This window comes from Xiphophorus maculatus, chromosome 16, assembly GCF_002775205.1.
Source record: "Xiphophorus maculatus strain JP 163 A chromosome 16, X_maculatus-5.0-male, whole genome shotgun sequence".
Taxonomy (NCBI): Eukaryota; Metazoa; Chordata; class Actinopteri; order Cyprinodontiformes; family Poeciliidae; genus Xiphophorus; species Xiphophorus maculatus.
Window position 1 is genome coordinate 10255387 of NC_036458.1, and position 26672 is coordinate 10282058.

The 26672-nt window shown below is 38.5% G+C and overlaps 3 protein-coding genes across 9 annotated transcripts in view; 2 read left to right on the forward strand and 1 right to left on the reverse strand.

The window, feature by feature from the left end:
- The window catches only part of LOC102231683 (dynamin-2), a 30525-nt gene extending 23932 nt beyond the window's left edge, over window positions 1-6593 (reverse strand). For all 7 annotated transcript variants that reach the window (XM_023349593.1, XM_005801492.2, XM_023349592.1 and 4 more), the window contains exon 1: window positions 6143-6593. In XM_023349593.1, the coding sequence (XP_023205361.1) occupies window positions 6143-6303 (161 nt within the window). In that variant the 5' untranslated portion in view covers window positions 6304-6593. The remainder of the gene's footprint in view (window positions 1-6142) is intronic.
- A 187-nt stretch (window positions 6594-6780) lies between these two features.
- Window positions 6781-11342, forward strand: qtrt1 (queuine tRNA-ribosyltransferase catalytic subunit 1). The gene is made up of 8 exons (XM_023349274.1): window positions 6781-7091; window positions 7496-7564; window positions 8013-8151; window positions 8235-8429; window positions 8545-8683; window positions 8775-8850; window positions 8969-9078; window positions 11250-11342. The coding sequence occupies exons 1-8, from the start codon at window positions 6804-6806 to the stop codon at window positions 11257-11259; spliced, it is 1026 nt and encodes a 341-aa protein (XP_023205042.1). The 5' UTR covers window positions 6781-6803; the 3' UTR covers window positions 11260-11342.
- Window positions 11343-11410: 68 nt separating this feature from the next.
- The window catches only part of LOC102231418 (potassium channel subfamily T member 2-like), a 45649-nt gene continuing 30387 nt past the window's right edge, over window positions 11411-26672 (forward strand). Inside the window, exons 1-2 of the mRNA XM_023349273.1 lie at window positions 11411-13343; window positions 25917-25996. Coding sequence (XP_023205041.1) covers window positions 13255-13343; window positions 25917-25996 — 169 coding nt within the window. The 5' untranslated portion in view covers window positions 11411-13254. The remainder of the gene's footprint in view (window positions 13344-25916; window positions 25997-26672) is intronic.

A 26672-nucleotide genomic window follows, 5' to 3' on the forward strand; every position in this document is an offset into this window, starting at 1 on the left:
ATACTGGCTTCTTCTCTGTCAAAGTAACTACTGCACTTTAAACTTAAGTGAACATTGGGGGCCCATAAACATCTATAAAGAACTAGATCAAAACCAGTCTGAGGTACACCACCAACCAAGAAGCAAAGAACTGGTGAAGTAACTTAAACAACAAACCAATACAGCTGAAACCCCATGTTTTCTCAGCATCCTGTATGGAAGCAACCTAAACCTTTCCAGTTTAAGGTAGGAAATGTTCAGTCAGCTACTCAAAATATTCAACCCAAGTAATACAGTTTGAGCTACCAAGGAAAAATATGTGAACTCATACATTTAAGAAAAATACAACTTTCTCTTAAAGTGACATTCTTCCTTATACTGGTATTTTATAAATACAAATATTTAAATCCTAATCGATCTAAAAGAGGAACAATTTAGGCTAACTTAAAGCAGCAAAATAAATTAAGTCAAATTATCAGAACCTCACAGGGCTGCCTGCTTTGATGCAATATTAGTGAGATGGTAATATTTCAACAGTCAGGCATTTCTAGTATGGATGTCCCTCATATATTTGACTCTAACTGTCTATAATTTATATTTTTAGTGACTAAACATCATGTAATGGTGAAGAAAGAAGAGTCAGGAAAATTGAGGATTGATTGGAATCGATATTCTCTTTGCAATGTTCAGCTTTAATACCAGAATTATATGCATTATACAGGATTCTAGTCTAATCTGACTGTCTAGAATAAATGTTTCTATTTATTCAGTTTATTTCAATTTCTGGTTCCAACTGTCAGCCTTTGATGATACTTATTCCTCCTCTCTTCCACGCAGTTCCTTTTGCTGTCGTAAGAAACATACATCTGGTGGAAATTACTCAATCTGAATGATTGTAGCAGGGCTCAGGATGGCACCTACCCACATGATTCTCTCTTTATTTTCATAGCAGAGCCAGACCTGCATAACTGAAGAGAATGAGGCAATGTTCACCCAGCCATCTGATTTCAGATTAGATACTATGTGTCTGCCACAAGGCAAGAGTTGCCATGGTATGCTCCCAGACTGTGGTCACACAGAGTAGAACCTTCTGGATGGAACCCAGAACAAAAACGCGCTTGTCAGCAAAATGCCACACGTCTGTGTTTTAGCACTGGTGTTGTGTCATGGACAAACTGTGAAGCAGTCAGACCGTTGTCTCCATGTTCGGCAGTATAGGACGCTCAGTGTGAAGCTTGTAAGCAAGCGAAAGAGAAGGAGACAAAGTATAAAATCAATTCCAGCTGAGGGAAAAAGACAAAGACGCTCAACTATCAGAATACTAAAAAGATTCTTCTTACTGAGCACAGCAGTGACTTCTCTAAAAACATTGGCAGATCAAATGAGAAGATTATTTTTAATTGTCTAAAGCCTTTTAGTACACTGACAATCAAGGTTCCTTCATTGTTTTTTTAACAGCTAAACCTTCCAGGCTAACCAGGAACTTTGGGTGAAACTTTTTTAACATAAAAGTAAAGCTCCGTTACTTTTAAACTTGTAAACACAAAAGGGAATTATTCTTTAAGTCGTTCTCTTGTGTCTTCTCAGTGGAAACGATACACAAAGGCAGAAGTGAGCCATTCGGTTTTTAGAGAGAAAATTGGATAAATGGCAGCGGCATAATAAAAAGAAGCAAGCGGTCATGATTCTATTATTGATGGCCTTTAAATGATAGAGGAGGCTCAGCAGATTGTGTATCATTTCATCAATCATTTATAGTCAAGCTAAGAGCATCAGTCTGTGTGGCTCCCTCTAAGAAAGAGGAGGAATCAGAGGAGAGTAGGGCAGCCTCCCTAAACAGCTACAACTCACAGCCGAAAGTTTATTTATTTCAGCACACACTTGGCTCACAATGACACACTTCCAGTGTGAGAAACTTTGAGGTTATACTAAACTCTTAAGAGAGTATGGTTGCACAGAAATTTGTTTGTGGTTTGATCGAGCTCTTTCAATGGGCCATCAGAGTGGCAAAGAACACATAATCATGGCTACCCGCATTCCCACATCCTTCAGTCACTGTGAGAACCAAAAGCCAACCCCATGCACCCAAGCCTCCTCAGACATGACTAAAATCCAACTGCTTACTGGAAAATCCCTTCAATCACTATTTGTATGTCTTACTTATCCCACAAGCTTCAGGGATGATAGATTTCTGTTTTCAGCTGAGAGGTTTGCTTTACCAAACGGAGTTGAGATAATGCCCACCTTTTAAGACAACTTTGATTTAAACTAGGTGCCTATTTACTTAATTTTTGAAAATTGTCTGATACTTGCAAACCGATCTTACTCCACAAAGGTCTGAAAATTTGTCACTGCCTGCTTTTACTCTGCAGTGAGAGAGGATTGACTGACAGACCCGTCCAGAAGGTCACTGCACAGTCCTGAGGTGACAATAATCACATCATCATTGGCAACTTTGTTGCTAGATTTAGCAAGTTTTCAGTGGCCTCTGGCAGCGTCAGTTATAAAAGAAGAAAAAATAATTGGTATTGGCAAATCAGGCTTTTTAAAGATCGGTTAGCGACCAGAAAACTGCAATCAGTGCACCTCTAATTTTAAGAGTTAGGTTTTTAGTTAACAGGACAAAGCACCAAAGTTCAACTGCTGGATGGCTCATTCACAAACAGCAGCCTACAGCTATACAAACAATTTGCCTAAACCTATGCAAATTGTTTCAGGGCTTGTTTGCCATGGTTTACGTCACAAATCTGATAACTCTTTCCACCCAGACCAGTCCGCAATGCCAGCTATGATGTCTGAATTACCAAGTATGATGACTTCACAACACAAAAATGAATAATTTCAAATACAGCTAAGAGTGTGGGTTATTTGCATTGTGGCTGTGCCAGGAAGGTACCATTTCTAAGATGAACTGCTATGTTATTGCTACTGTTGTTTGTTTATAAGTTATGCGAAAAAGTCTCACTGTTCAGAATTTCAAATATGATAAGACTGAAGAGGAAATAAACAAAAGAAATACTTATTACTGCAAACTCCAAGGCAGAGAATCAGTTTCTACTACATGCTTTACTTAAGTTATAATAATAAAAACTGTCTTCCAACCAACTCATATTCTAATCAAACATTTGAAGGTATATTATAGTGAATGAAAATTTTGCAGGCAAACAAAATGTCCAACTTCAGGATGGATTCAGCTGCTCAAAAATAATAAATCATGCTATGTTAGTTTTTTTTTTCCCCTGGCATATTAGTTATGCCTGTGTGTCTCTTCAGCTGATCATCATACATGGCGTTTATGCTGTTCTGGTTCACAACAAAAACAAACAAAAAAGCCAACTTCCCCTGTACTTCAGACAACTTCAACTTTTGAGAAAGTTTAAAAACCTGAATAACTCAGCTCATCAGGCAGTTAGACAGACGATTCTCTAAATAGAGCTAAATGGAGGAAGCTCTATTCCTTTGTTACTGCTATAGATCAGCAGTAACAAAGTTATACACCAAAGACGGTCTAATACCACTGCAAAAAATCTGCACTTGAAGCATCCAATCCATCCAATTTGTGGTGATAAAATAAAATAAAAATCTAACCATTATGTGTGGACAGACTAATATATTCAATGATATATTTATGTGAACTAGTGGCGGCATCCTTATTTAGGGCTGTGAACATGATTTGACTCTAAATAGCAACATTGGTGCAGTGAGGAAATAACAGCAAACAAAGATGTGATATCTGAAAATGTATGTTTCATTTTTAATTGGAACAACAGAAACAAAGCAGTGAATATGTTACGCAAAACACCAAGTTTTGACAGAAAGTGGGTCTAAAATATCTAAGAAAAATTTGTCTAGGCTTCAACAAAACTGCAAATGTTGTGAATACAGATGCCAGTGTTTGAAACCACTATAGAAAACATGGAACACATTGGTTATTAAACTGATTTTGCAACCTATATTAGCTCTTTTTACTTCAAGCTAACCTCTGCATCTCTAAGCAACAACATGTCTGACTGATGAACCAAGAAATAATCAGACACCACTGATGTAGTCTTCTAGATCAGAAAAAAAGAGAATCACTAAAGCAGTAGCCACATCAAAAGCTAGAGATCTAGGGACTGGTTCCTTCCTTAAAATAGTGGCTGCAAAATGGTTAAAAGGCTTTTCATAAACAAATCAGACTTAAATGACTTCAAGAAGATGGATCACCAAGCCTTCAGTCATGGCTACATCCATGGATGAAAAATTGGACTAATACTAGAAATTACAGCAAAGGAGTCTTCTGGTCAAACTGTCCTTTTTCTAATAAAATGAAATAAATCTGGGCAGCACCAAAAATACTGGTGCAAGATATTTGTTGCTTGAAATGAGTACGTCTGCAGATCAGGACTGCTTCTAAATATACCAACTTAAAGTCAGCAAAAAGTTCAAGCTGGCGAGACAATAAGAGGAAGCATTTTCTCTGTCAAGATCAGACTAGTTGTTATCTAAAATGCATGTTATGACATGCTATGTGTGCATTTCAATTGTAGAAAATAAATGGGGGCTTTTTTCCTTCGACAAAGATTTTAATCTTACTATGCAAAACAATAAAAAAAAAAAAACAATCTTTGTCAAAGTGTGAACTATAGAGCAGCAGTAACAAAGTTATACACCAAAGATGGTCTAATACCACTGCAAAAAATCTGCACTTGAAGCATCCAATTAAACAATAGCTTTTGGCATAAAAAAAACACTAACTCAACACATGACAAAGCATTTATGTTATTGACTCCTCCTGGGCTCAAACACACCCTAACATCAACAGTGACTCATAAACCTGCTTGTTGTTATAGTGATGTGGAGCACCACCCAAGTACTTCCATATTGTAGTGACGCTCCACCTTAAACAGATGGCTTCAATTTGTACAACTCACCTTGCCTGCTTTCAAAGTCACATGCACACCACTGCCAGTTAACCACGAGTAGAGTATTAACTGAGTATTTATGATATGTTTGGTGCTGTAAAGTGCTCTTTACTGCCCCAAAGCAAGAATATCAAATGGCATTTTAAACTCAACTGAACTGAACAAAAACAACGCTAATCACTGCAGAGGCAGTGGAAAGAAATCAAAAATGGAAATGACAGAACAAAGGATAACACATATTTTAAAAGTCAGAGCCCTCTGAAATACAATTATCACGTATTGAGTGATGTTACAACAAGTCATTTGAATTAATGTGCACCAAGTAGAAATACATTAGTCTGCAAAGTTACCCTTGCCTAAGAGAAGCATTCTGTTTCGAATATGCTTTTATCCGACAGTGTGCATGTCATTTTACCACCCATGTATTTTCTCTCCAGTGCAGGATAGACCGTGCACCACTGTGAATGTGAGTAACACTGAATGGGCCGGAAACCTGCTAAACAAGTTCCTTTGAAACTACTTGTTTTGATTTTTACCCTCACTGCCTGCTTATGGGGGAGAGGACAAAAGGATAAACTTGTTGGAAGACCAGAAAGCCAAGCTGCAAGGAAGCATTGTCACTTCAAGTGTCCAAACAACAAAGACATGTCTTTAACATTTCCTTCATTTCTAAACGCTAACCATAAACAGAATCAAAAGAGGAAGACTGTGTAGGAAGTTGTCTGTTACAATTGTGGGGACATAGAAAAAAATGTTGACATTTGAAAGAGTGACAGTAGGCTTTAATTTTATGCTAAAAACAGTCGGGATAAAAATCAGCAGACCAAAACAAGTTGTGACATTATCGACAAGTGTTCTCCATCTGCACTACCTGAAAAAAAAAAACACTGCACGGAAGAGCTTTTACAGTTTACAGATGTAACAATTATTGATTACTGTGAATTCTGTCAAAATTTCAGGGTGTGGCACTAAATATGCAAAGGGGGGAAAAAATCACAGGTAAAACGATTCTGACAAACTGATTAGTGAGAAAGGCACGTTGTTGAAGCCACTTTACAAGAAAGGCTGGTTTACAACATGCCCGCAAGTCATTACATTGAACATGTACTAGGGAGCGTAACTAGGTTAGTTTAACTTTTTGTGATAAATATCTTGCCGTCATACTCTTATTACAAGCAAGCATGCATTTTTAGAATGTACCAACACAAACAAGAGAAAAATCTTTGCAACCGATATCTATCCTAACCATTCTCGCTTACCTGCCAACAAAATTTTCCAGGACAGAGCTTTTCCCTGCGCTCTGTCCGCCTACCACAGCAATCTGAGGAAGGTCTAAATTGACACTCTGACCAATTGAACTGAAGGCGTCTTGTAGCTTGTTGATTAGGGGAATCAGGTCTTCCATGCCCCGGTTCCCCATGGCTTCGTTAGCTCAGAGAGCCCTTCAACACACCGCAGACCGGAGGCTAATGTTAGCTTAGCAGCGAGCTGCTCTCGGGTTACTCTGAAAGTGTTCAGCACCGTGGCTTCAAGCAGCTCGCTTCTTGTAATCTCACTTTGAAAACCGGTGCGCCTGTCTGACGAGGGTAATTCAGAGAAACATAACTTTGTATTCTTCAACGCGCATTAATTAGGACCTCGGCGAGTCGAAACGGACGGAAAACTCGCAAAACAAAACTTCCTCTACACAAACGCTATCCGGTTTGAGGACATGACGTCAGATCGAAACCGGTGAGAATAGACCCACCTACCTTTTTTTTTTTTACAAAGCCGAGACGTCTATTGGCTAATCCAGAAGACTCGCCTCAGAACTATGTTTTCATTGGGTGTTCAAAAGGCGTGTTCATCGTGCTGAGCAAGAAACGCGTCTCTAATTGGTCAAACCAACTGTCGGTCGTTTCCATCAATGGTCGGAGGAATATGGCTGCCACCATAACCTCTGAAGCAGATGGAAATCTCAAAGAAAACAGCATGTTTTTAAAGAAAACTTTAGCCGCCGTTTCGCCTCTTACTCTGAGGATTGTTGCAGAATGTCCTGTGACGAAAGCAAGAGCTTGTGATCTGACTCTGCCCCACTCCAGCGTCAGCACGCCGGTTTTTATGCCTGTTGGGACACAGGGAACCCTGAAGGGGATCACCGCGGATCAGCTGGAAGGTCTCGGTTGTCAGATTTGCTTGGGAAACACGTACCACCTGGGCATGAGGCCGGTAGGTAGAGTGACGTATCAACGTTTGTATTTTATTTAAAAATATGTTTAGATTTAAATTGTTTAGAGTTATTGGTTGTAATTCCCTCAAACATTCGAACAGTTCTGTCCATAATTCACCCATCAGATACCGTTCCCTCCTGTGTTAAACTGAGGGAACGGTATCTGATGGATGATATTTTTTTTAACTGCTAATTTTTCACCAATATAGAGCTCATGTGGTTACAACCCTAACTCAGTCCAAATGTTACCAAATGTAAATGCCTACGAAATCAATGAAGAAACATTAATGTATTGCCTCGCTGTATTTTTTTGATGATAAACTCACAAGTTAACTAGTTTGCATTCTAGTGCTTTTAGAAGGGGATGTAAATATGGATGTTCTTCTTACTTCACTATCTCCAGGGACCTGAGTTGATAGAGAAAGCCAACGGTTTACATGGATTCATGAACTGGAGGAGAAATCTTCTAACTGTAAGTGTACACTAAACTTTTGGAAAAAAAATTTGGGAGCTAAGTTTTGGCTTTAAGACATATGTATTCTGTTGTAGTATAGACAAAGGTTGCATAATATGTTGGAAATATGTTGTCATCTCAAAATCAATATCACAGTCTGTTTGAAATATAGTATTTTCCAGCTATTCTATCGAAATGTCAAGAAATGACATATTTCCTGGCATTAATACTCTTACTCTTAATTGGAGCCTTACTGCAGTAGTTACTCCAATGTTGAGGGTTGCAAAGAGCGACGGAAGTTATAATGACACAAGAAAAATCTATTGTCATTACAATACTTAAAAATAATGTTCCAAATTGTAGAGTTTTCCAATACTGTACTGCCCTGTAATAAATATCAAGGGATATTTGGGATATGGAATAAGATTCATATGAAAAACTTTGTTTTTTCCTCTTTTTCTTTCAGGACAGTGGAGGATTTCAGATGGTGTCTCTTGTTGAACTCTCAGAGGTCACAGAGGAAGGGGTCAAATTCAAGTCCCCATATGATGGCAAAGAGATCTTGTTGAGTCCTGAGAAGTCCATTAGCATACAGAATAGTCTGGGTGAGCTAAATGTGAAGTACTATAAATTAGTTTTAGAGCATTTTAATTGTTAATGCTTTTCATTATGTCTGACTCTTTTGCAGGGTCAGACATAATGATGCAGCTGGATGATGTAGTCAGCAGCACTGTGAAGGGACCGCGTGTGGAGGAAGCCATGCATAGATCCATTCGTTGGCTGGATCGTTGTATAGCAGCAAATAAGCATCCAGATAAACAGAACCTTTTTGCCATCATCCAGGGAGGACTAGATGCAGAGCTGCGCAAGGCCTGTCTGGATGGTAAAAAAAAGAAAATATATAAAGATAACCCCCCATATTGAAAGTTTTAAAGACTCATTGTTCTTGGAAGTTTACAATACTTAGTCTCCCTCTCTCATTGTTTGTCTTCATGCAGAAATGACTAAACGTGATGTTCCTGGTTTTGCCATTGGCGGCCTGAGTGGAGGAGAGGAAAAGGACGATTTCTGGCGGATGGTCACACTGAGCACTGACCATCTGCCACGAGAAAAGCCTCGCTACCTGATGGGTGTCGGGTGTGTTCTTACGCACACAACTCAAGAACTGTGCTATTTATTTGCTACTGAGCCATTAATCAAGAACCTGTGTATCCCTCACATGGGGCAGATATGCTGTGGACTTGGTGGTGTGTGTCGCTTTGGGATGTGATATGTTTGACTGTGTCTTCCCAACCCGCACTGCAGTAAGCTCCCTCACTTCACCTGCTTGAAAAAACCTGGAATATTTTATTTAAGGTGATTGATCCACATTGATAAGTGATTCTAAGTTTGTCTGTGACCATGATTGCTGTTGTTCCTCAGAGGTTTGGTTCTGCCTTGGTACCTTGGGGTTCTCTTCAGGTGAAGCAGAAGCAGTACGCCAAAGACTTTCAGCCTATAGACCCCGACTGCCAGTGTCCCACCTGCAAAAGGCAAGTGAATGAAAAACCATTTACATTTCAAGCTGGAATAGCTGAAATTTGCTTTTAATTCTTGATTATTTTACATTGAAACTTTGTTAATAATGTATATCTGACCTATCAACCTATCAGTGGTGACTTATGTTGTCAGCAGAAAATGCTTGAAATGTATATAACCCATGAATGTCATTTTCTTTTTTTTTAAACGTTATTATTTATTTCAGACATAGTCGGGCCTACCTGCATGCTTTGTTTAAGAGTGACACTGCTGCCATGCATCACATCACCATTCACAACATTGCCTACCAGGTCAGTATTAGAAAAATCCTACAAGCTAAATTTAACTTCGGAATTGTTAGTATTACCAGATAACTCGTTTTAAAACAATTTTTTTTGCTGAATGCATTATTTAAATGATAGTATTTCTATTTTTTATAGATTTGATTAGTGTATTAGATTACATGAGAAAAGGTTCAGTTGGAGTCGAGATGGTTTCAAAAATGTTCAGCCTAGTTATACTTATCCTTTTCTTGAATTTCTGGCCTTTTTTTGTTTTCAAGCAACACAAACGGTCCTGTTGTTTAAGTGTAATCCACTCAATGGGAAGCTTCACAGTTACATAAACAACAAGAAGCTGTTGGCAAAATGTAATAGTGTTGTTATAATACTGTGTTTAAGACAGAATGCAGTGGCTTTGCCAAATGATAGTTTTGCCAAAGAATAAAGCTGCTCATTCTGGTTTCACAGTGGCTCCTTTTATCACCAGAATAGCTATAAAAGTCTTTTTTTTTAATCTATGTGCCATAAAAGCTTACTTTAAGAGTTAAGAAGAAGAAGAATGGGAGGAATATTGGCAGAATCATTAGATTGCTTTATGAGAAATGGGACTTTTTTAATCTAAGAATCTTGGCAGACACAAGCTGTTATAGTTTTGGCTCATCACTGAAGCCCAATTTCGTTTTTACTTTGCTCATGTCTTCCAAATAAGCACTTAGCCTGTTTAAAATACAGTATCGATGGGATGAATTTATTCTGTCCAATGCTGACCTTTTGTCACAGTGATGTATCGTGTACCTGCATATTATTATAACAGTTTTAAACTGAAAATCAAATCCTATAAATAGATTTTTCCATCAAACTCAAAGCGTTAGTAAGGAATTAGAAATGACTGAATATCACATAGTAGATATTGATGAATTGCTCACATAGATGTTATTCTCGCATGTGCTGAATACAGCAGTGAGGTGGGGAAGGCTCAAGACAATGATAAATAATTTCAACTGAATAAGACTGAATTTTGTGTATCAACAAATTCTTAGTTTAAGGGTGCGCTCATATGTGCACCCAGGTTATAGCATCTATTTTTCTTTTTTTTTTAATTTCTGACACTAACAGATCGGTTTGTTTTTCAGCTGAAATTTACAGAATATCATATTTTTTAGAAAACACACAGACATTGGAAATTATTTACCATGATTTTTACTTTTTAAGTCCTAAAACACCTGAAACACCATTAGGTATTAAAACATTATTTAAAAATCCCATTCCCTGCAGGACAATGACACTTTTTGTATTAAACCCCCTCAGAGGTTTTTTTTTTCTTCTTTTTACCAATGGCTTAAAGAACAAAACAAACAATCAGAAATGTTCAACCAGGTTCTAAAAGCTTTAGATAATAATCTGCTTGTGCCTGATGGTATCCGTGGGAGGCAATGGCAGTTTGCAGAATCCCTACCTTTCAATCTGCAAAGCACAAAAGACCTATTAAAAAATCCAGAATATCCCCAGAGGATATTTATCCAAACCGAGCTAGTCAGGATAGTTTGGAGGCGAAAGTGAGACCTTCTTATTTGACATTGTTGCCTTCTCAAATTGAACCCCTAGATGTCACCGACTGTTATTTATTGCACCTTTAATTCAGTGTGGTATCTTAGGTGCTCCTTTTTCCTTAATCTGTTTTAATGATTTATTAGAATTCAACAGACGTCAGTAATAACGTAAATAAATATCCTGCTGCCGCTGTATAAAACTCAGACTGCTCAGAATATCTTGACCTAAAGTTGACCCTTTTTTTTTTTCTCAGAAGATGCACAGCAGATCATAATGGATCTCTAGAGGTTTACAGTAATCAAATGATCCTTTCCTCTGTTCATGAATGTTTTTTTTGTTGTTTTTCTATACAGCTCACCCTGATGCGTTCTGTGAGGCAGAGCATCGTGGAAGGCCGCTTCCCTGAGTTCATACAGACGTTCATGAAGCGAATGTTTCCATCGCCGGATCAGTACCCCAACTGGGCGGTGGAGGCTTTGGCTTCTGTCAATGTGACTTTGGAGTAGAAGTTTGAAGCTGGACTCCGAATGGAGGAAACCATCAAACAGACTGATTTAAAAACAAAAAAATCTTAAATAACTTTTTTACATAAGATTGTTTTCTACTCTTTGCATTTTTAAGGTGTTTAAAAATACCTCATTTCACAATCAGCCACTGAAGGAGGAAATTGGCTTTATATTAGGTTTGAAACACACGACTGTTTCCTCTGAAATACGCTTTTTTGGTTACCATGGTTACAGAAGAAATCCTTTTTGATTTCTTTTTTACTTTTCTGTCAGTCCTTTTATAAACTTAATATAGTTCAAGAGTATTTTATATTCACCACTGTACAGTGCTATTCTGAGCTTATCTCAAAAACTTGAGATGCAAGTTTTTCTTAAAACTTGCATCTCAACACATCCTGCAAGAGCTGATTCAATGTGGCTGCCTGCAGATTGCATGTTTGCTCCTCGATGACCACTAGAGGGCGAAATAGATGCATCTTCCTGAACTTCTGCTTCCAAAATGAGTATAAAGCAAAAGTTAATAAATCAAATGAAGGTAGATTAAAGATTTGGAGTGCACAAACACAGCAGTATCAAATTGCACATACGCCAAGTCTTCATCTAATTAAATGAGTGTTCCTTATTGGATAAACACCTGAGCTCACATAAGTGTTGATTTGCCAGGGCCAGGTCGAGGGAGATTAATATTAATTAATGGAGGTTAATTTGAATAACATCTGTTGTCAGCCCTCCTAAGTACCCCATTTGAATTTCATTACTTTTTCTCCTATGACCAGAAGATTAATGCCGCTTCATCCTCCGAGTTGTAGATAAAATAAAAGGTTGCACAAAGTCGGGTGTTGCATTAAAGAAAAACAAGTGAATTCGTTGCAAAATTACATTACATATGTTGGCCGTTGAAATTACATATTTGAAAAAAATTGAAATAAGTGAGGAAACCAACATGTTCTTCCTGATGAAAATAAGTTTATTTTTCTCATCTTCTGCTTCCACTGAGTATTCTAATTAAATTTAGTTTATGAATAAAAGAACAGCAGCCTCTCAGCTTACTTGGCAAGCCACCCAGAATCGCGTTAAATGTCTTCAAATGAATATACACCATCTACAAATCAACTCATTTCCGTTGTATATTTCAGCTGTGCTGTTCCAAACTTAATTATAGCTAACTGCATCCACCTTAAAGTGACTATTTAGTCAGCAGTGGAGTTGAGGTGAAAAAAATAAATAAATAAAAGAGAAAGCGCGGATAGTTCCACGCCTCTGAGCCTCTCCTGAGTGTGTTTGGCATTTCTGGGGGGTCAAGGGTGAATATGGGACAGATCGCAGAGCAGTAAATGCTGCCACAGTTCAGTGTGGACTCTGTGAAGATCGCTCTTTGATAATTGCTATTTTTATGTTGTTCTAAGCCGTGATTTCATAATTGCATCTGCAAGCTGTCCCCTTTCTGTGCGCGCCTGCCCCTCGGTGCGTCCATGTGGAGCTCAGGCGGGGAGGAGAGGATGCTGCTGTTGGGAGAGACAACCAGTTGCGCTCAGCCTGAGAGTGGAGTCTCCCCTCCCTCCAAGCACCGAGGGATGAGCTTCCTCGACCTGTTGCCTCATTTCGACTTGCAGTAAAGCTGCTCTTTTTTGTTGTTGCGCAGACTGGAAAGGAAGTAGTGGATTTTTCTCTGAAGGTGGGAGGCTGAGGACAGTGCCATGAGACGGACCAATGTATTCGTCTTTCATTTACGTTGTGAATAGCAGAAGGAAGAGTAGCGGAGTTGTTGGTTCCAGGAGCCACCTTCTCGGTCCGGAGGTGCGGTTTGCGGTGCTATTTCTCTCCAGCTCCGTTTTTTTGAGGGAGGTGAACCATGGTTGAACTTGAAAAGGAGGTGCTCCCGTTGCCCCCTCGGTACCGGTTCCGAGACCTGTTGCTCGGGGACTGGCAGACTGATGACAGGTAAGATAACAGCTTGTCTCTCCTTGTAGCGTTTTACGCACGGCGCGCTGCATGTGTTGCGCATCTCTGAAACGGGGAGAGCATCACGTCAGTTTGGGATGAGAAGAAGTGGCCCGCAGAGACATAATGAGCCCATTATGCCAAAGCTCAGTGCTTCAGGTATATGAAGCAGCCACGCTGTCGACCTGTTGGATGTTGCAACAAGTTCCTCTTTTCCTTGTGTGCGCAAAAGCGAGTGTTACAAATCGTAACTGGAAACTGCACACCCCAGTATTCAAATGAATTCCTTTAAAAGCCGAAATGAGAGCAGGAGGCCAACAGTAAAAACATAAAATGCTTTATTATATAATTAAAGAAAAAAAAAACAATGTGCAAATGAGGAGATTTGGAGCAAGTCATTCAGCAACAAGAAGAGGCCCATTGAAAACATTTTCCTACTTATATTCATCAATGCCACATTTTCTGAGATTAGCAGAACATCTGCCACCTAGACAGTCAACCTTAAACGGATGCTCTGGATAACTGGCAATTAACCTTTGCCTACAGTCCTTTGCAGGGCAGCCGATTTGATGTGCTGTATGAAATTCGTTGCTTTAATAAGCTCATTTCATTATGCTGTCAAATGGAAAAATTTACCCCCTTCCCCAAGCCCAGTGTGTCTTGTTGCTAGGTGGAAACGAGGACCAGAGGACTTGCTTGTGGAGTTGAGTGGGTGTTTTTAAAATCTGATAATTGGGTGAACTCACCAGTCCAAGTCTAAACATTTCCAGCATACCAAATAGGAGAGCTGTTGTTATGTCCATGTGATAATACAGAGATTTGCTTTTTTTCCCTTTTTCTCTTAGTACAGTTTATGGTTCCTGTTTTTGCAGCTTAATGAAGGAAAATAATATCATGCAGTTTATCTCCTCCCTGACCCATGGGTCACTGGCTGCTCAGCAGAAGCCTGAACCTGTTTGCTCTTTCTGACTGTGGCTCCTCTGGCCTTCTGTAATTTGTTAGCTATTGCCCAAGGACTGATGTTCCAGTGAAGTGTGACCTCAGAGACCTGATTACAGAGGTTTTGTTGGGTTTTATTTTTTCTAAGTCAGCGAGACAAGAAGGGATTCTCTCTGTCAATGCAGTTACATCATCCTCTTAAAACAGAGAGAAAAGGAATACACACTGTTAAATTGGCCAAACCATCAACTTGGCTAGTAGTGTGGTTCAAGACTTATGGTGTGAGTTGATGCTTCCCTGGCTTCCCCAGATGTTCATTTAAAAATAAAAAAACCCCAATAAGATTCCAGGGTAATTTCTCCTCATAGTAAATCGAATAGCATAGACCAAATGGAGGTCAAAGATCACATCTTAAAAACTAAATTTTCTATTCCACCACCTAGTGTCAGGGTTGTGTAATATTACATAGTTCTTACTTTGCTATATGTCAAAAATATGTTTATATAACAGTAACCTATGCCAATAAAAATGATTCTGATGTTTAGAAATTGCATATTTATTTTAAATATTAGTGAAAGACTAATTGTACAATCTCACTGTTTGCTGTCTTGCAGATTTTGCTGTTTTGGTCACATTTAAATGTATCAGATCGACAAAACAAATGTCAGTATTGTACCAAAAAAAGTTATATAATTACTTGTGGCCCTATGTGAAAATAGAACCATCACCCTTAATCATGTGTGAACTATAATTAACCACATTAATTGTTTTGCTTTAATGTCACTATCCACACTCAGGCTTGGTTACTACTTCACCTGAGAACCTCTCTGACAGCATGAAGTAGGCTCAGAAAGCAACACACTGTACTCCAGTCTGTCTGTCACAGACATTTATCAGACTGGAAATGTTTCACAAAGTTTTTTCTAAGGGTTTGAGACTCCAATATATAATGGAAGAGTGGAAAACTTTTCCACAAATGGTCAGCCTACCAAAATTATCTTGAGAGCACATTCACGGCACATCCAGAAGGTCACAAAAAGAACCAAAACCGTCGTCTAAAGAACTGATGACCTCAATCTTCTATGTTAGAGTTAGTGCTGATTTTATAAAGAACGAGAAACTGGGCAAAATTGTATCCATGTGAGAGATTGATGGCAAAAACCAGTTCTGACCAAAAAATCAAATAACACAAAGGCCTATCTCACATTTGTAAACAAACATTCTGAAGATCTCTTAGACTTTTGATGGTGAAAAACTACAAGACTAACAGTGTTTCAGGTAAGACCATCACACTGACCATAATATGGTGGTGTTGGGTGGATGCATGCCCCTTAAACCTAAAAGCTAAGGGGATAAGGGACTGTCTGTGGCTCTAACGCTAACTCCGTGTTGTTGATTCCAAACATCAACAACACACTGGTCAGTGCACTTTGCTTTACTGTAACAAAGAGACAATTTGTGCTACCTCAAAACATGAGCAAAAATAAGTACAATCTTGTGGGAGTTTCGACTCTTATCCACTTAAAAGAGCATTCTTTAAGTGGAACAAGCAAACAAGACACTACCTTTAAGCACTCACATCTCAACAAGCATTCACTCTACTTTCTTCAAAGCTGTGCTTGTACGTAATGGAGGTTCATCCAAATACCTTAACACAATATTTATTTTTGTTTTCAATTTCACAAAACTGAAAACAAAAATAAGAAAATATTAAATCATATTTTCTCAGTTTTTGTTATGAAGAGATCTTGACTTTAGAGAGATATGTCAAAAATATCAAATTTACTTCCAGCAAGAGAATTTCAGCCCAAGATCAAACCAGCCAATCCAGGAGATACAAAAAAAAAAAAAAAAAAAAAAAACATAATACTAGCTCCAGTATGTAAATGCATATGCTGAGAACAAGAACTGATAGTGCAGATGTGACCTTCATTAGAGCAAAACAACAGTTTGCCAGAAGACAAGGGCCCTAGTTGTCGCTGTAAACAAGTGCGGTCCAGAACTGAAGACATATTTTCAGCAGAAGATTGTTGTACCAGCTGGGGTTGTTTTCTGCCTCGGGGACCAGGCGGCTTACTGTCTCCAATTTCAACTGTGAATTCTGCATTGTTGCAGCGATTTCTTTTACAAAATGAGAAGCCATCTGTCTGAAAAACTGAGCTAAACTGATCACAGTCGGTACACTAACAAGTTTGCTAGACATACCGTGAAGGCAATTTTAAAGGCTATGGAATCCCACTTTAGTGAGGTTTAGCAGAACATGTTGCACATGCAAAAATATCCCTGGCACCTCTCACACTGGAGGACAAATTTCATAAGTTGACGGCTGATGTCTGAAGAAAGAAAATGATAATGATGCAAAAACAAAACCAGCTAACATAATGTAACTTTTTTTATCTACAGTAAATTGTCTATTGTATTGTTTTTGCTACAAAAATGATTTAAAATCCCATAGAAGTATATAAATGAGAATGTTTTATTTCAGATGTTGAAATGATCATTTCCACTTGATGTTTTTAATTTTCTGCATCCATTTTGCATTTTAATTTAAAGAGTTTGCAACAATGATACTGTTATCTGAAAATATACCTCTTTGAATTTCTGCACACCTGTCACTATTTTTGGCTCCTTTAGCCTTGTGCCATCAGCATGCATGAATGCTGCTTCAATCCGCAAATATTCGCGCAGTTGTGGCAGTGGAGAGAGTGGTCAGGCAGAAACGCAGTGTGTTGATGTCAGCGCCTGGGGAGTAATCGCGGCTATGAAATGGACTGATTAGAGGGAAATTGAGAGCTATGATTGATAGTGACAGAAACTTAATTACAGCTGAATCACACAGAGTTTATCCGCCCTGGTCCATAAGTCTAATATTTTTCCATTTCTAGCATCCTTCATTTGCTGCCGGTGCTCAGATTGCTTTTATCCAGTAGGACCACATCCAACCTCAAACATCAGAATCTCAGTATGTTTACACAAAACTTATCTCCCTGACACACATGGCTGTACTGCTTTAAAAAAAAAAAATCTTACATCACAGAACACAGTAATACCTCTTCTGTCACCCTCAGTGGGCCTGGTCTATTCCTCTCTCCTTTCTGTTTGCATCCCTCTGGGTGTGTGTATGTGTGTGTGTCTCATGTGTCACCCTTATTTAATGTTCACCTCCCCCCGCCCCCTCTGTCCTTCTTTTCTGTATCTTGCGTCTGATTGAAGTGGCTCCAAATCTTTTTTTTTTTCTCTCTCTCTCTATTCGAAACCGTTCCTAAAGCCCAGTGGGATGTGATTTAGTTGTTGAACAAGATTGCAGTTGAGACTTTTAGAGAATAAATTTGATTTAATGATTAATTTCACACATGGGGATCTCCTATTCTTTTCTCTGAAAAACGTCTCCATGCATGGGATAAACCAATTTTTTTTCACCTCTGCTGTTTCTTTAATTTAATTGCATTTTGACAGAGACAGAGAAAACAATACATTCCATGAATTTCATGTTTTATACTTTTGACAAAAGACACAAAAACACAGATACAGCTGGATCTCAGTAAATTAGATGTAAGCTACTTAAATTTGCTTAGGGAGTCACCTAAATTCAAAAAGTGAATTTGAAACTGAAATATATATTTCAAAGTACAGGGCTAGTAGAATGTTAGATTAATTTGACCGTTCTTCATTGTCCTCAGGAGGGGGTGTGTATGTGTGTGTGTGTGCACATGGTTGTTTGTACTGTGTGCCAATGTTTTGCCGTGTGATAGATTGGCGACTTGTTCAGAGTGAATCCCACTTCTAACCCGATTACAGCTGAAGACAGGCACCAGCCCTACCATGGCCTTATCAGGATACCTGGATATAGACAACAAATGGACATAACTAATTTGTCTGTAGTAAATTTAGTTTTTTAATTTGTCTTATGTAGCAATTTCCAGAAATAAACCCTGGAATTTCAGTTATTTGAATTGAATTCATTCAATAACTTTTTAAAAATACCGATAAGTAAGTAGCTATTGAGCTGCACCTGAAAAATGTGCCTCTGCAGACTGAAACAAAAGTTGTTAAGTTTGGTTTCTGCAGAGTTCCTACCGTTCTGTATTTCTGCACTGTAAGTGAGAAGCATGCAAATACTCATCCTTTTGTTGGAGAAGTTTCTAGGAAAATTAAACTGGGAACATTCTGGTGCCTGTTCTGATCAAACCAACATTTATATTTTCTGCCAGTGAGTCAGAGGCTTCTGTTTGGAGGAAATGCCAGATGACTAAACAGTCAAGTACAAATCTTCTTCAGACTGTTGAGGACTTTGCCAGTCAAACAAACTGCCCGTATTTACCTAACCCATGTTCGGTTGTTCGGAAATGACTGTATTTTTATTGTCTGGTTCTGAGTTTAATATTTGCCAACCTGGCACCAGAAGTTGTATTATTTTACCAAAATCCTGTTGTGTCTACACTCGATCTTGGGGAATATCAAAAAAGTTCAGTTTGCATTTTAATGCAAAAATGTTACTCCTATCTGAGTTTAACTCATATGTCGGTTTTGATGAAACTTGACTAAAAGCTAACAAAATCTCCTCAGCTGCAATCAAACCACTGTCGTACAAATCACAGGCAATTTCTTACTCGTCTCCACTTCACTCAGTATCCTTCTCAACTGGCGCTGCTCCAATAATTTTTTTCTTCCCTCTTAATTTCTTTAATCAAACCCTAATCTAGTGAGACCAGTGTAGAACATGATCTCTCAATAACACCAATATTCATGTCTGTTAGCGTAACAGTGTGTGAGCGAGTCTTTCACAAAGGATTTGTATTCTGCTCATGTAGGACCTCAAATCGCCTTGAGCTATCTCTGTCCAGAAATGTGGGGATAAAAATTGTATTGTGCATAATTTTTTCCTTTGATCAGCCTTTCCTTTGGTACATAAATCTAATTATTAAATAAGATACTTATAAGCTTTCATTTGAAGAGAAACGAAAAAGTAAATGAAGGAGAGACACGCCCGAGATGCATTAACTCAGAAAAAGTTAATGCATGTTTTACCGCAAATACGCCTCACATGCATAAGAAAACAAACTAAGGCGCCGACATGGTTGATTAGAAGATTTGGGCTTCAATTGTCTGTGAAGACCAAAACGTTTTTTGAAAAATATTCTAATAAATGAATTTGAATCAGCCCCCAAAGGTCACCAGTTCATCACTAGGCATTATAGAGACACACAGGACAAACAACCATGTGTGCACACTCTCCTACCTGAGACTAATTTAGAGAGACTAATCAGAAGAAAGTACAGAAGGCAAATAATGTATCTATTCTGAAAATATAACATTTTGCATATTCTTTAGCTTTTTTTTAACTGATTGTCAGACTGAAATCAGGACTCTAGACATTTTACTTCCAATCAGAATAAACATATTGATCAAATTAGATACGCACTGTGTTTGGCTTAAATTGGTTGCACCATGTCTCTTTTAATTACATGCTAACAGCCCAAGGTAGTATTGACAACAGACAGTAAACAGGTTGTCTCTCATGGTCTTCAAGGCTCTAAGACTTTGTTTTTAGGCTATCTTTGACTGCAAATATGCCTTAATGAGGTAGTTACTGAATTCCTATGACAAACCTTGAAGTTTTTGAATTTGCAATGTTAACACTTCAGTGTTTTCATGCTGTGCACAGAAACATTGCCGTGGGGCAAGCCAGCAAATATCTGACTGTTTTTGGGGGTCCTGCAGTGGGAAATTTGATGTAACTATAAGACCCAAATCCAAAGTGTGGCAAACCGTTGGGTGCTAACCTCAAACACCAAAAGAATTACATTTCAAATCCAAAGCAGCTCAATGACAGAAAGGACAGAAAAACAGAAAGTTCTTCTCTCATGTTTCAGTCATTTTGCATCGGTCATTATTCTCAAAGAGATTTTTTGAAGCCTAGTGTGAAAAAAGGCCCATATCTCCCATTGATCTAATCAAATCTGCAATGCCTGTGCACAAGTGGAGCTAATGTAGTCTCCGGAGATAGAAAGATAGGATTTCACTGAAGCACTTTTAATAGAGTTGAGCACCAAGTCAAGCCATATATTATTTCATGATTAGAATAACTAATGCAGGGCTATTTGCTGTCTTTTTGTTCTGTCACTCAATGAGTTTAAAATTGAACTGAAGCTGTATTTCTCAGCATCAGCTTTCATGCCTGTGGAAAACTAAGAAAGTGTATCAAAAAGACAGAAGCCAGAGAGCAGCGGATGCATTTTGTAATGAACACTAAAGTTTTTATCTTTTATCAGATGTATGTTTGTTTTTATCTCTAATATGCCTTAGGACTAAATGCTAATTTTCTTGTAAACAATTATGGCCTACGGACTACACTCATTATTAAGTCGGGTAGAAATCTGCACAAACTGCATTAGTGCAGTTTGTCACTGATAATTATATTTTTTTTCTTGGTTCTGCACTAGTAAATGAACAGAATAACAGACTATTTAAATGCCTCAGTCATAATTATGCTCTTATGAAAGTGCTTGCTGCACTGGAGTGTTAAAATCAATTCGGTGGCAACAGCGAGGAGTATTAAAAAAATGCTCTTCATTTCCTTTGACTCCTCCATTAACATGAATCCTTGAATTGTAAGTCATAAAATACGGAAATGTGCCTGGAAAATGGATGTTTCTCGTGCAGGGATGTGTCCACACAGCCTCCTTCTTTTCCACCTGCCGTCTTTGCTCTTTTATGTGGGTGATGGTTGTGTATCTGGGTCAGGGACAAGCTGTTCTCCTGCCCTTTGCTAGTTGAAGCACAGTGAACCTGTTCTCTCTTTTAGATGTTAGAGCCGGGTCTTGTCATTCATTTGCCTCATTTAGTGTAATTGAACTCATCTGCCCTTGTTAATTGTCTGTTTTATTGTGATCGAGAAGCATTTCTTTCAGGAACTTCATTTTTTAAGAAACCAAGAGAGCTTTTATAAACTCATCTAAATACACAGGAAAACTCACCTTTACTTCATAGGCTAAATGAACTGCATATAAAACTGAAGACAAAAATCTCTACTAATGAGCAACTGATGTCAATTGTGATTAGTTCCCAGCAAAGCATTGCATAAAAGGAACCCTTTCCCTTTGTAGAGGTTCCAGTCTATGAGCCGTCATTGCCTTTAAAAGGATTTGTGACACAGAAATACTGGAAATGAATATTTTATATAGGGCTATGTAAATTTATCCAATTACTTTTGAACCTTTAGGAAAGAGAGAGCTAATTATGGAAGACTTTTTATTTCTTAGCATTTCCTTCCTCTAGGGTGCAAATAGCACAAATTTAAAGCTGATGATCTGCACCTCAGGGTTATAGTTGCAATTTATGAAGAAGACACAAGATCATTAAACTCTGTCAGATATAAAACATTTCTACTACATCCTTTAGTTTAGTTAAAACTGAAAGTTGTGTACCTCTTGAACCTATTGGCCCTAGTCTTCCAGCTCAATACTTTAAAATTATATCGACTTGTTTTGAATTTTAGCCTGTAAAATTTTATTTAAGTCAAGTATATTTGTTCTGGAAATTTTACATCTCACTCAAAAATAAAAGGTCTGCAAATTGTTTCATCCCTTTTATTGAGTAAATTCTACCAGTTCGTTTTATCAGTGTGCCGGGAATGAGAGGCATGTTGATGAAGTCATCCAGATTAACAATGGCAGCCCCTTATATGAGGGGAACATGATGTGCTAATGAGAAATGAGATACTGGAGGAAAAATATTCATAGAGGAGAGTAGTTTCTGATTTAAACTGAATTATTGGAAAGTATATCCAACGAGAGAAAGAGCAGAAGGATATACAATACAAGAATACTTTAAAATCTAACATTTGAACTAAGAAAGAAACGACTTGAAATCTGTGTTCCCTTGTGTGCTAATACAATCTTGTTACCGCTGCACACTCACCACGAACCTGTGGAAAGAGAGAGCGAGGAAAGGTCAAGGGCGTACATCATTATCCCTATCATCTGAGAATGCATTCCAGGCATCGCCGATTTTTAACACGAGAGCTGATAACCTGCAATAAAAAGCTGGAGCCACAGATGCTCCTGGCATCCAGGCTATTCCACAGACATACTTTCTTATGTTTCGAAAGACAACAAAGTTAAGGTAGAGAGAAAGGCTTTGGGTGTAATCCCTTCTATGGTGTTGGTGAATCACATAGAAATGATTGGAAAAATGACTACATGCTTTAGACCACAGCGTTCTGCACTAAAAGATGGTTTTCACAGGTTCGACTAAACAGAAACGACATGCTTCATGTTAGGAAACAAACACTAGTGATATTCACAGATCTGAGCTTCCTCATGTGCCATGCCAAGCTTAGGAGTGGAAATAAGTTTATATTTAAGATATTTTTTTTATTTCTCCCACACCCAATCTGTTATGGAGACTTTTTTCACAGCCTGGTAGCTATCAGTTTGATTCCACTTGTGAATTTAGATAATCTCATTCAGCCATTAAGCTGAATAACTCCTAATAAGAAAGAAGGCTTCTTTATTTCTTTTTTTATTCACTCAATCACTGCTTTTAAATTTAAACGTGGAGCCAGCACAGTGCTGCTGTGTCTATGCACACATTTAGGCTTTGTAGTTTCTTTTACTGTGTCATTAGTTGGCCCACTGCTGTGTCATTACAGAGTGAAGGCATGGGTGGAAAAAGCAGGAGAACAAGGCTCGGCAATCTTTCTCTCCCTCTCTAAGATCCGCCTCTGCATGTCTCCTTCAGTCTGTCTGTCCGTCTAACTGTGTCTGCTTATTTTGGCCCACACTTGTGCATGCTAAGACAGATTTACTCCACATTACAAAATGATGTGCAGTCATCCTCTTCAAAGCATGCTTTCTTTGTTAAAACTGAGCTACAGTTATTAGATTTCAATTATGTTTTTGTTCAATTCATATTTCTGAAGAAATCAAAGGATTTTCTTTTATTTGATACATTGAAATGTTATTCCTTAATCCACAGATTTATATATTTTTTTGGAAAATGAACATTTTCTTAATGAATGTAGTAAATATTAGCTTTTCTGTACATTCGGGTAGCGGTCATTTCTATATATTCTTTCCTTAATTAAAGACCCCAACCCAACAACATAGAAGATTACTGTGCTTCAAAGTGCCTTGCAGGAGTTTTAAGACCCTTTGAACATTTTCACACATTAATCAGAGAAGCAGTAGAGGTCCAAGGCGACACTGGAGGAGTTCCAGAGCTCCATGGCTCAGGTGGGAGAAACTCTCAACTGGACAACTATAGTGCGCTCCACAAATCTGAGCCTTAAGGTAATTATTTTTTAGATTAAGATAATTATGGCAGAAAACCTGTTAGAGGATGCAGAAAACAGAGACAGGGGAGGAAGTTCATCTGTCATCAGGAAAACGACCCTAATCACATACATAAGGAATGACTTAGATCAAATCATATTCATGGGCTAGAAGGACCCAGTCAAAGTCCAGGCCTAAGTCCAATGAAGAAACTGAGGCAAGATTTGAAAACTGCTGTGGATATCCAATATGACGGGGCTTATGTGCAAAGTTGGTAAAAGAAAACCCAAAAAGGTTTGCAGCTGTTATTTCATTAAAAGGTCATGACTATAAACCACTTCCATTTTGATAATTATGTATCGCTTTGTTGGTCTAGCACATTAAATCCCAATAAGTGGTTTGAAATTTGTTATAATGTCACAAAAGTGAAACATGAAGAGAATACTTCTGCAAGATACTGCTGTCTTTGCTTTCAGCCATCAACTCCGCTTTAAAAACATTCATATTAGATGCCACTGTAGCTTTAAGACATAAAGTTTGAACATACTTCGAGAAAGAAATTTGAGTTTCAAGGAAAATTGTGTTTATTTGAATTTAAGGACATAAGTCACCTAAAATGTCCTGGGGAAATAATGAAATTGGTGGGAAAAAAACTGAAGACATTGGATATGATAGAAAAACACTGTCAGCGTGAGATGACAAAGTGCTGTTTCTGATGGATGCTGCTGTAAAAGAACACATTACCTTGGAAGAAAGAAATCATAAAAGCATATGCAGTATTTTTATGAGAATAATAAACAAGAATCTGACACAGCAAAGCTTTTCAGAAGAAATGGAGGACGGTAACGTACAGCTGTGGGAGGCTACAGCATTATTCTGGAAGTACTTACAGTACATAGCTGTCGATTGCTTGAGTGGTTGAGTTTGCATCTTAAAGAGTATCTAGGAATTTAAAAACAAACAAAGAAAGACAGATTGGATTTTTTTTTAAAGATTTGCTAAATATATACTCAGTCCTTAATTATTAGCTTAATCTTGTCAAAATGCGTTGTCGTCCACTTGGATGTCAAAACTTTACCTCAATTACTTATGTTTTTTATCAACCGTCTTGTTCTTATGGAAGGTGAAAGCTTAAGTAAAACCTCCTTTTAGTATGGAGCTATGCAGATTTGTGTTCTGTTTTTTTCTTTTTTTCCAATCCCCATTATGTGTGCAAAGGCATCGCTGTCACCAATCTGCTCGGAGAGAAGGGGGGCCGTCGACAAGTTGCAGCGGGGCCTTCAACTCCGATGGCTGAACACAATCCACGGGAACGTGTTTGCACACATCTGCTCCTGTGAGACTGAGGGAAGCGAACAAAAACGGCGTTCCCATAGAAACAAAAGGAAGTTAGCCCCTCTCCCAAATCTTCCCTGAGAGGTGTGCTGCTTTGGTGTGTGTCAGACCGTGTGGACCGGTGATAAAGCGAACCCTCCGGAACACAGGGAGGACCCCCTACCGACGCTGCCACCTCTTCCTGCATTCAGAACAGACACCGGTTGTTCTGCTCCTCTTTTATCCTCCCATGTTGTATAAGGAGACCACCAGCGTGCGGGGCCAGACTTATTTTACGTCCAACCTGAGTCATCCACTGCTCTGTTCACTGAATCAAAGCAGAGCTGCGGAGAATTTCCCCCCTGAGGTGGTCAGACAGGAAATGCAGTCACCTTACAGCATGTCTGATAACGTGACTCCACACATGGAGCCGTTTCTTTACCATTTCCGCCACATGAAAATCCACAGCAGCTGGACATATAATTGGTCCGATATTACTAATACTCAGGTAGCGGGTGGGCGTTTTTTGCGTTTGTATGTGGGGGTGCGTGTGTGTGTGTGTCCCTCCTAACAGGGGGTGCCGGACTGGGGAGGCAGAAAGAGCAGTAATTATGGCCTCCCATGTTCAGCAGAAACATCAGAGGGAAGTAATTTGTTGCTCTATATTTAATCAGTGGAGATAACGAGAGCGAGTGCGGCTGTCTGGGCCGATGGGCAGGCGCACAAGCAGGAACACCATTTCCTCCCAAAGCCATTAGTCTTTAATGTAGCCAGTCGCACTGTCATAGTTTCATACTTTTCTGCTCAAATAATCATTATCTCCTTTTCCATCTCCAATTTACTCAAGTGTACGCTTTCTTTTCCTCACCTTTGTTCTTTTTTGCTGTTTACCTCCCACCTCTTGCTCCTCTCTGCTCCTGTTTCTTGACACAATGAAAGAAGAGTTTTCTCCCCTCAGCTACCCAAAGCACCTCCTTGTTTACTCGTTTCCTCATTATCCTCACCTCTCTTATCGACTGCCCGTCTCTCCATGCCTCTCTTATAGGGTGCAGGTGGAGTTCTATGTGAATGAGAACACTTTCAAGGAGCGTCTGAAGCTCTTCTTCATCAAAAACCAAAGATCCAGTAAGTTCTCGAATTTTGGAGCTCACCTTCAGCCATCTGGAAACGAAATGTGAATTTTGCTGTTTTGCCGTCTTTGTTTCCAATTTTCTCCCACTTTTGGTGCAAAAGATGGGTCTCATTTTTGAGCGTCAAGCTCTGTGGCTCTTGCTCTGTATTTCATCATGTTTTCTCAACTTGTCCTCTCTTTGAAACGGCCTCATCTGTATCTCTGGTTGTTAAGATTAAACATGCTTCATTCAGAGTTTTTAACTTTTTCCTGTTAGCCGTTTATAGAGAACTCCACACTTATTGACACTCAGAGTAGAAGGTAAACCGGTGCAAGAACTTCATATTATGGATGTTTGACTGAAGATGTGGACACATTTAGACAAACAGATAGTTGCTTGTTGCGAATTTCTGATTGACAAACATCAAGACACATCAGCCTTATGACTGAAATAAGTAATAAAAATAATGACTTATTTTATTCCTTATTTGTTTTTTAATTAATAAACAAATGGAATCATTTTAAAAAGTTGTATTTCTGCAATTTTTAGTGTGAAATTTTGACTTAAAAGCATAACAAATTTACTTTAAGTCTTTTTATTCTTGTTTACCGGGAGTGCCAATATGTTTTGAAATGGTGTAAATAGTAACTCATAGAATACTATAATGTGTCTTTGTGTTTTTTGTGATT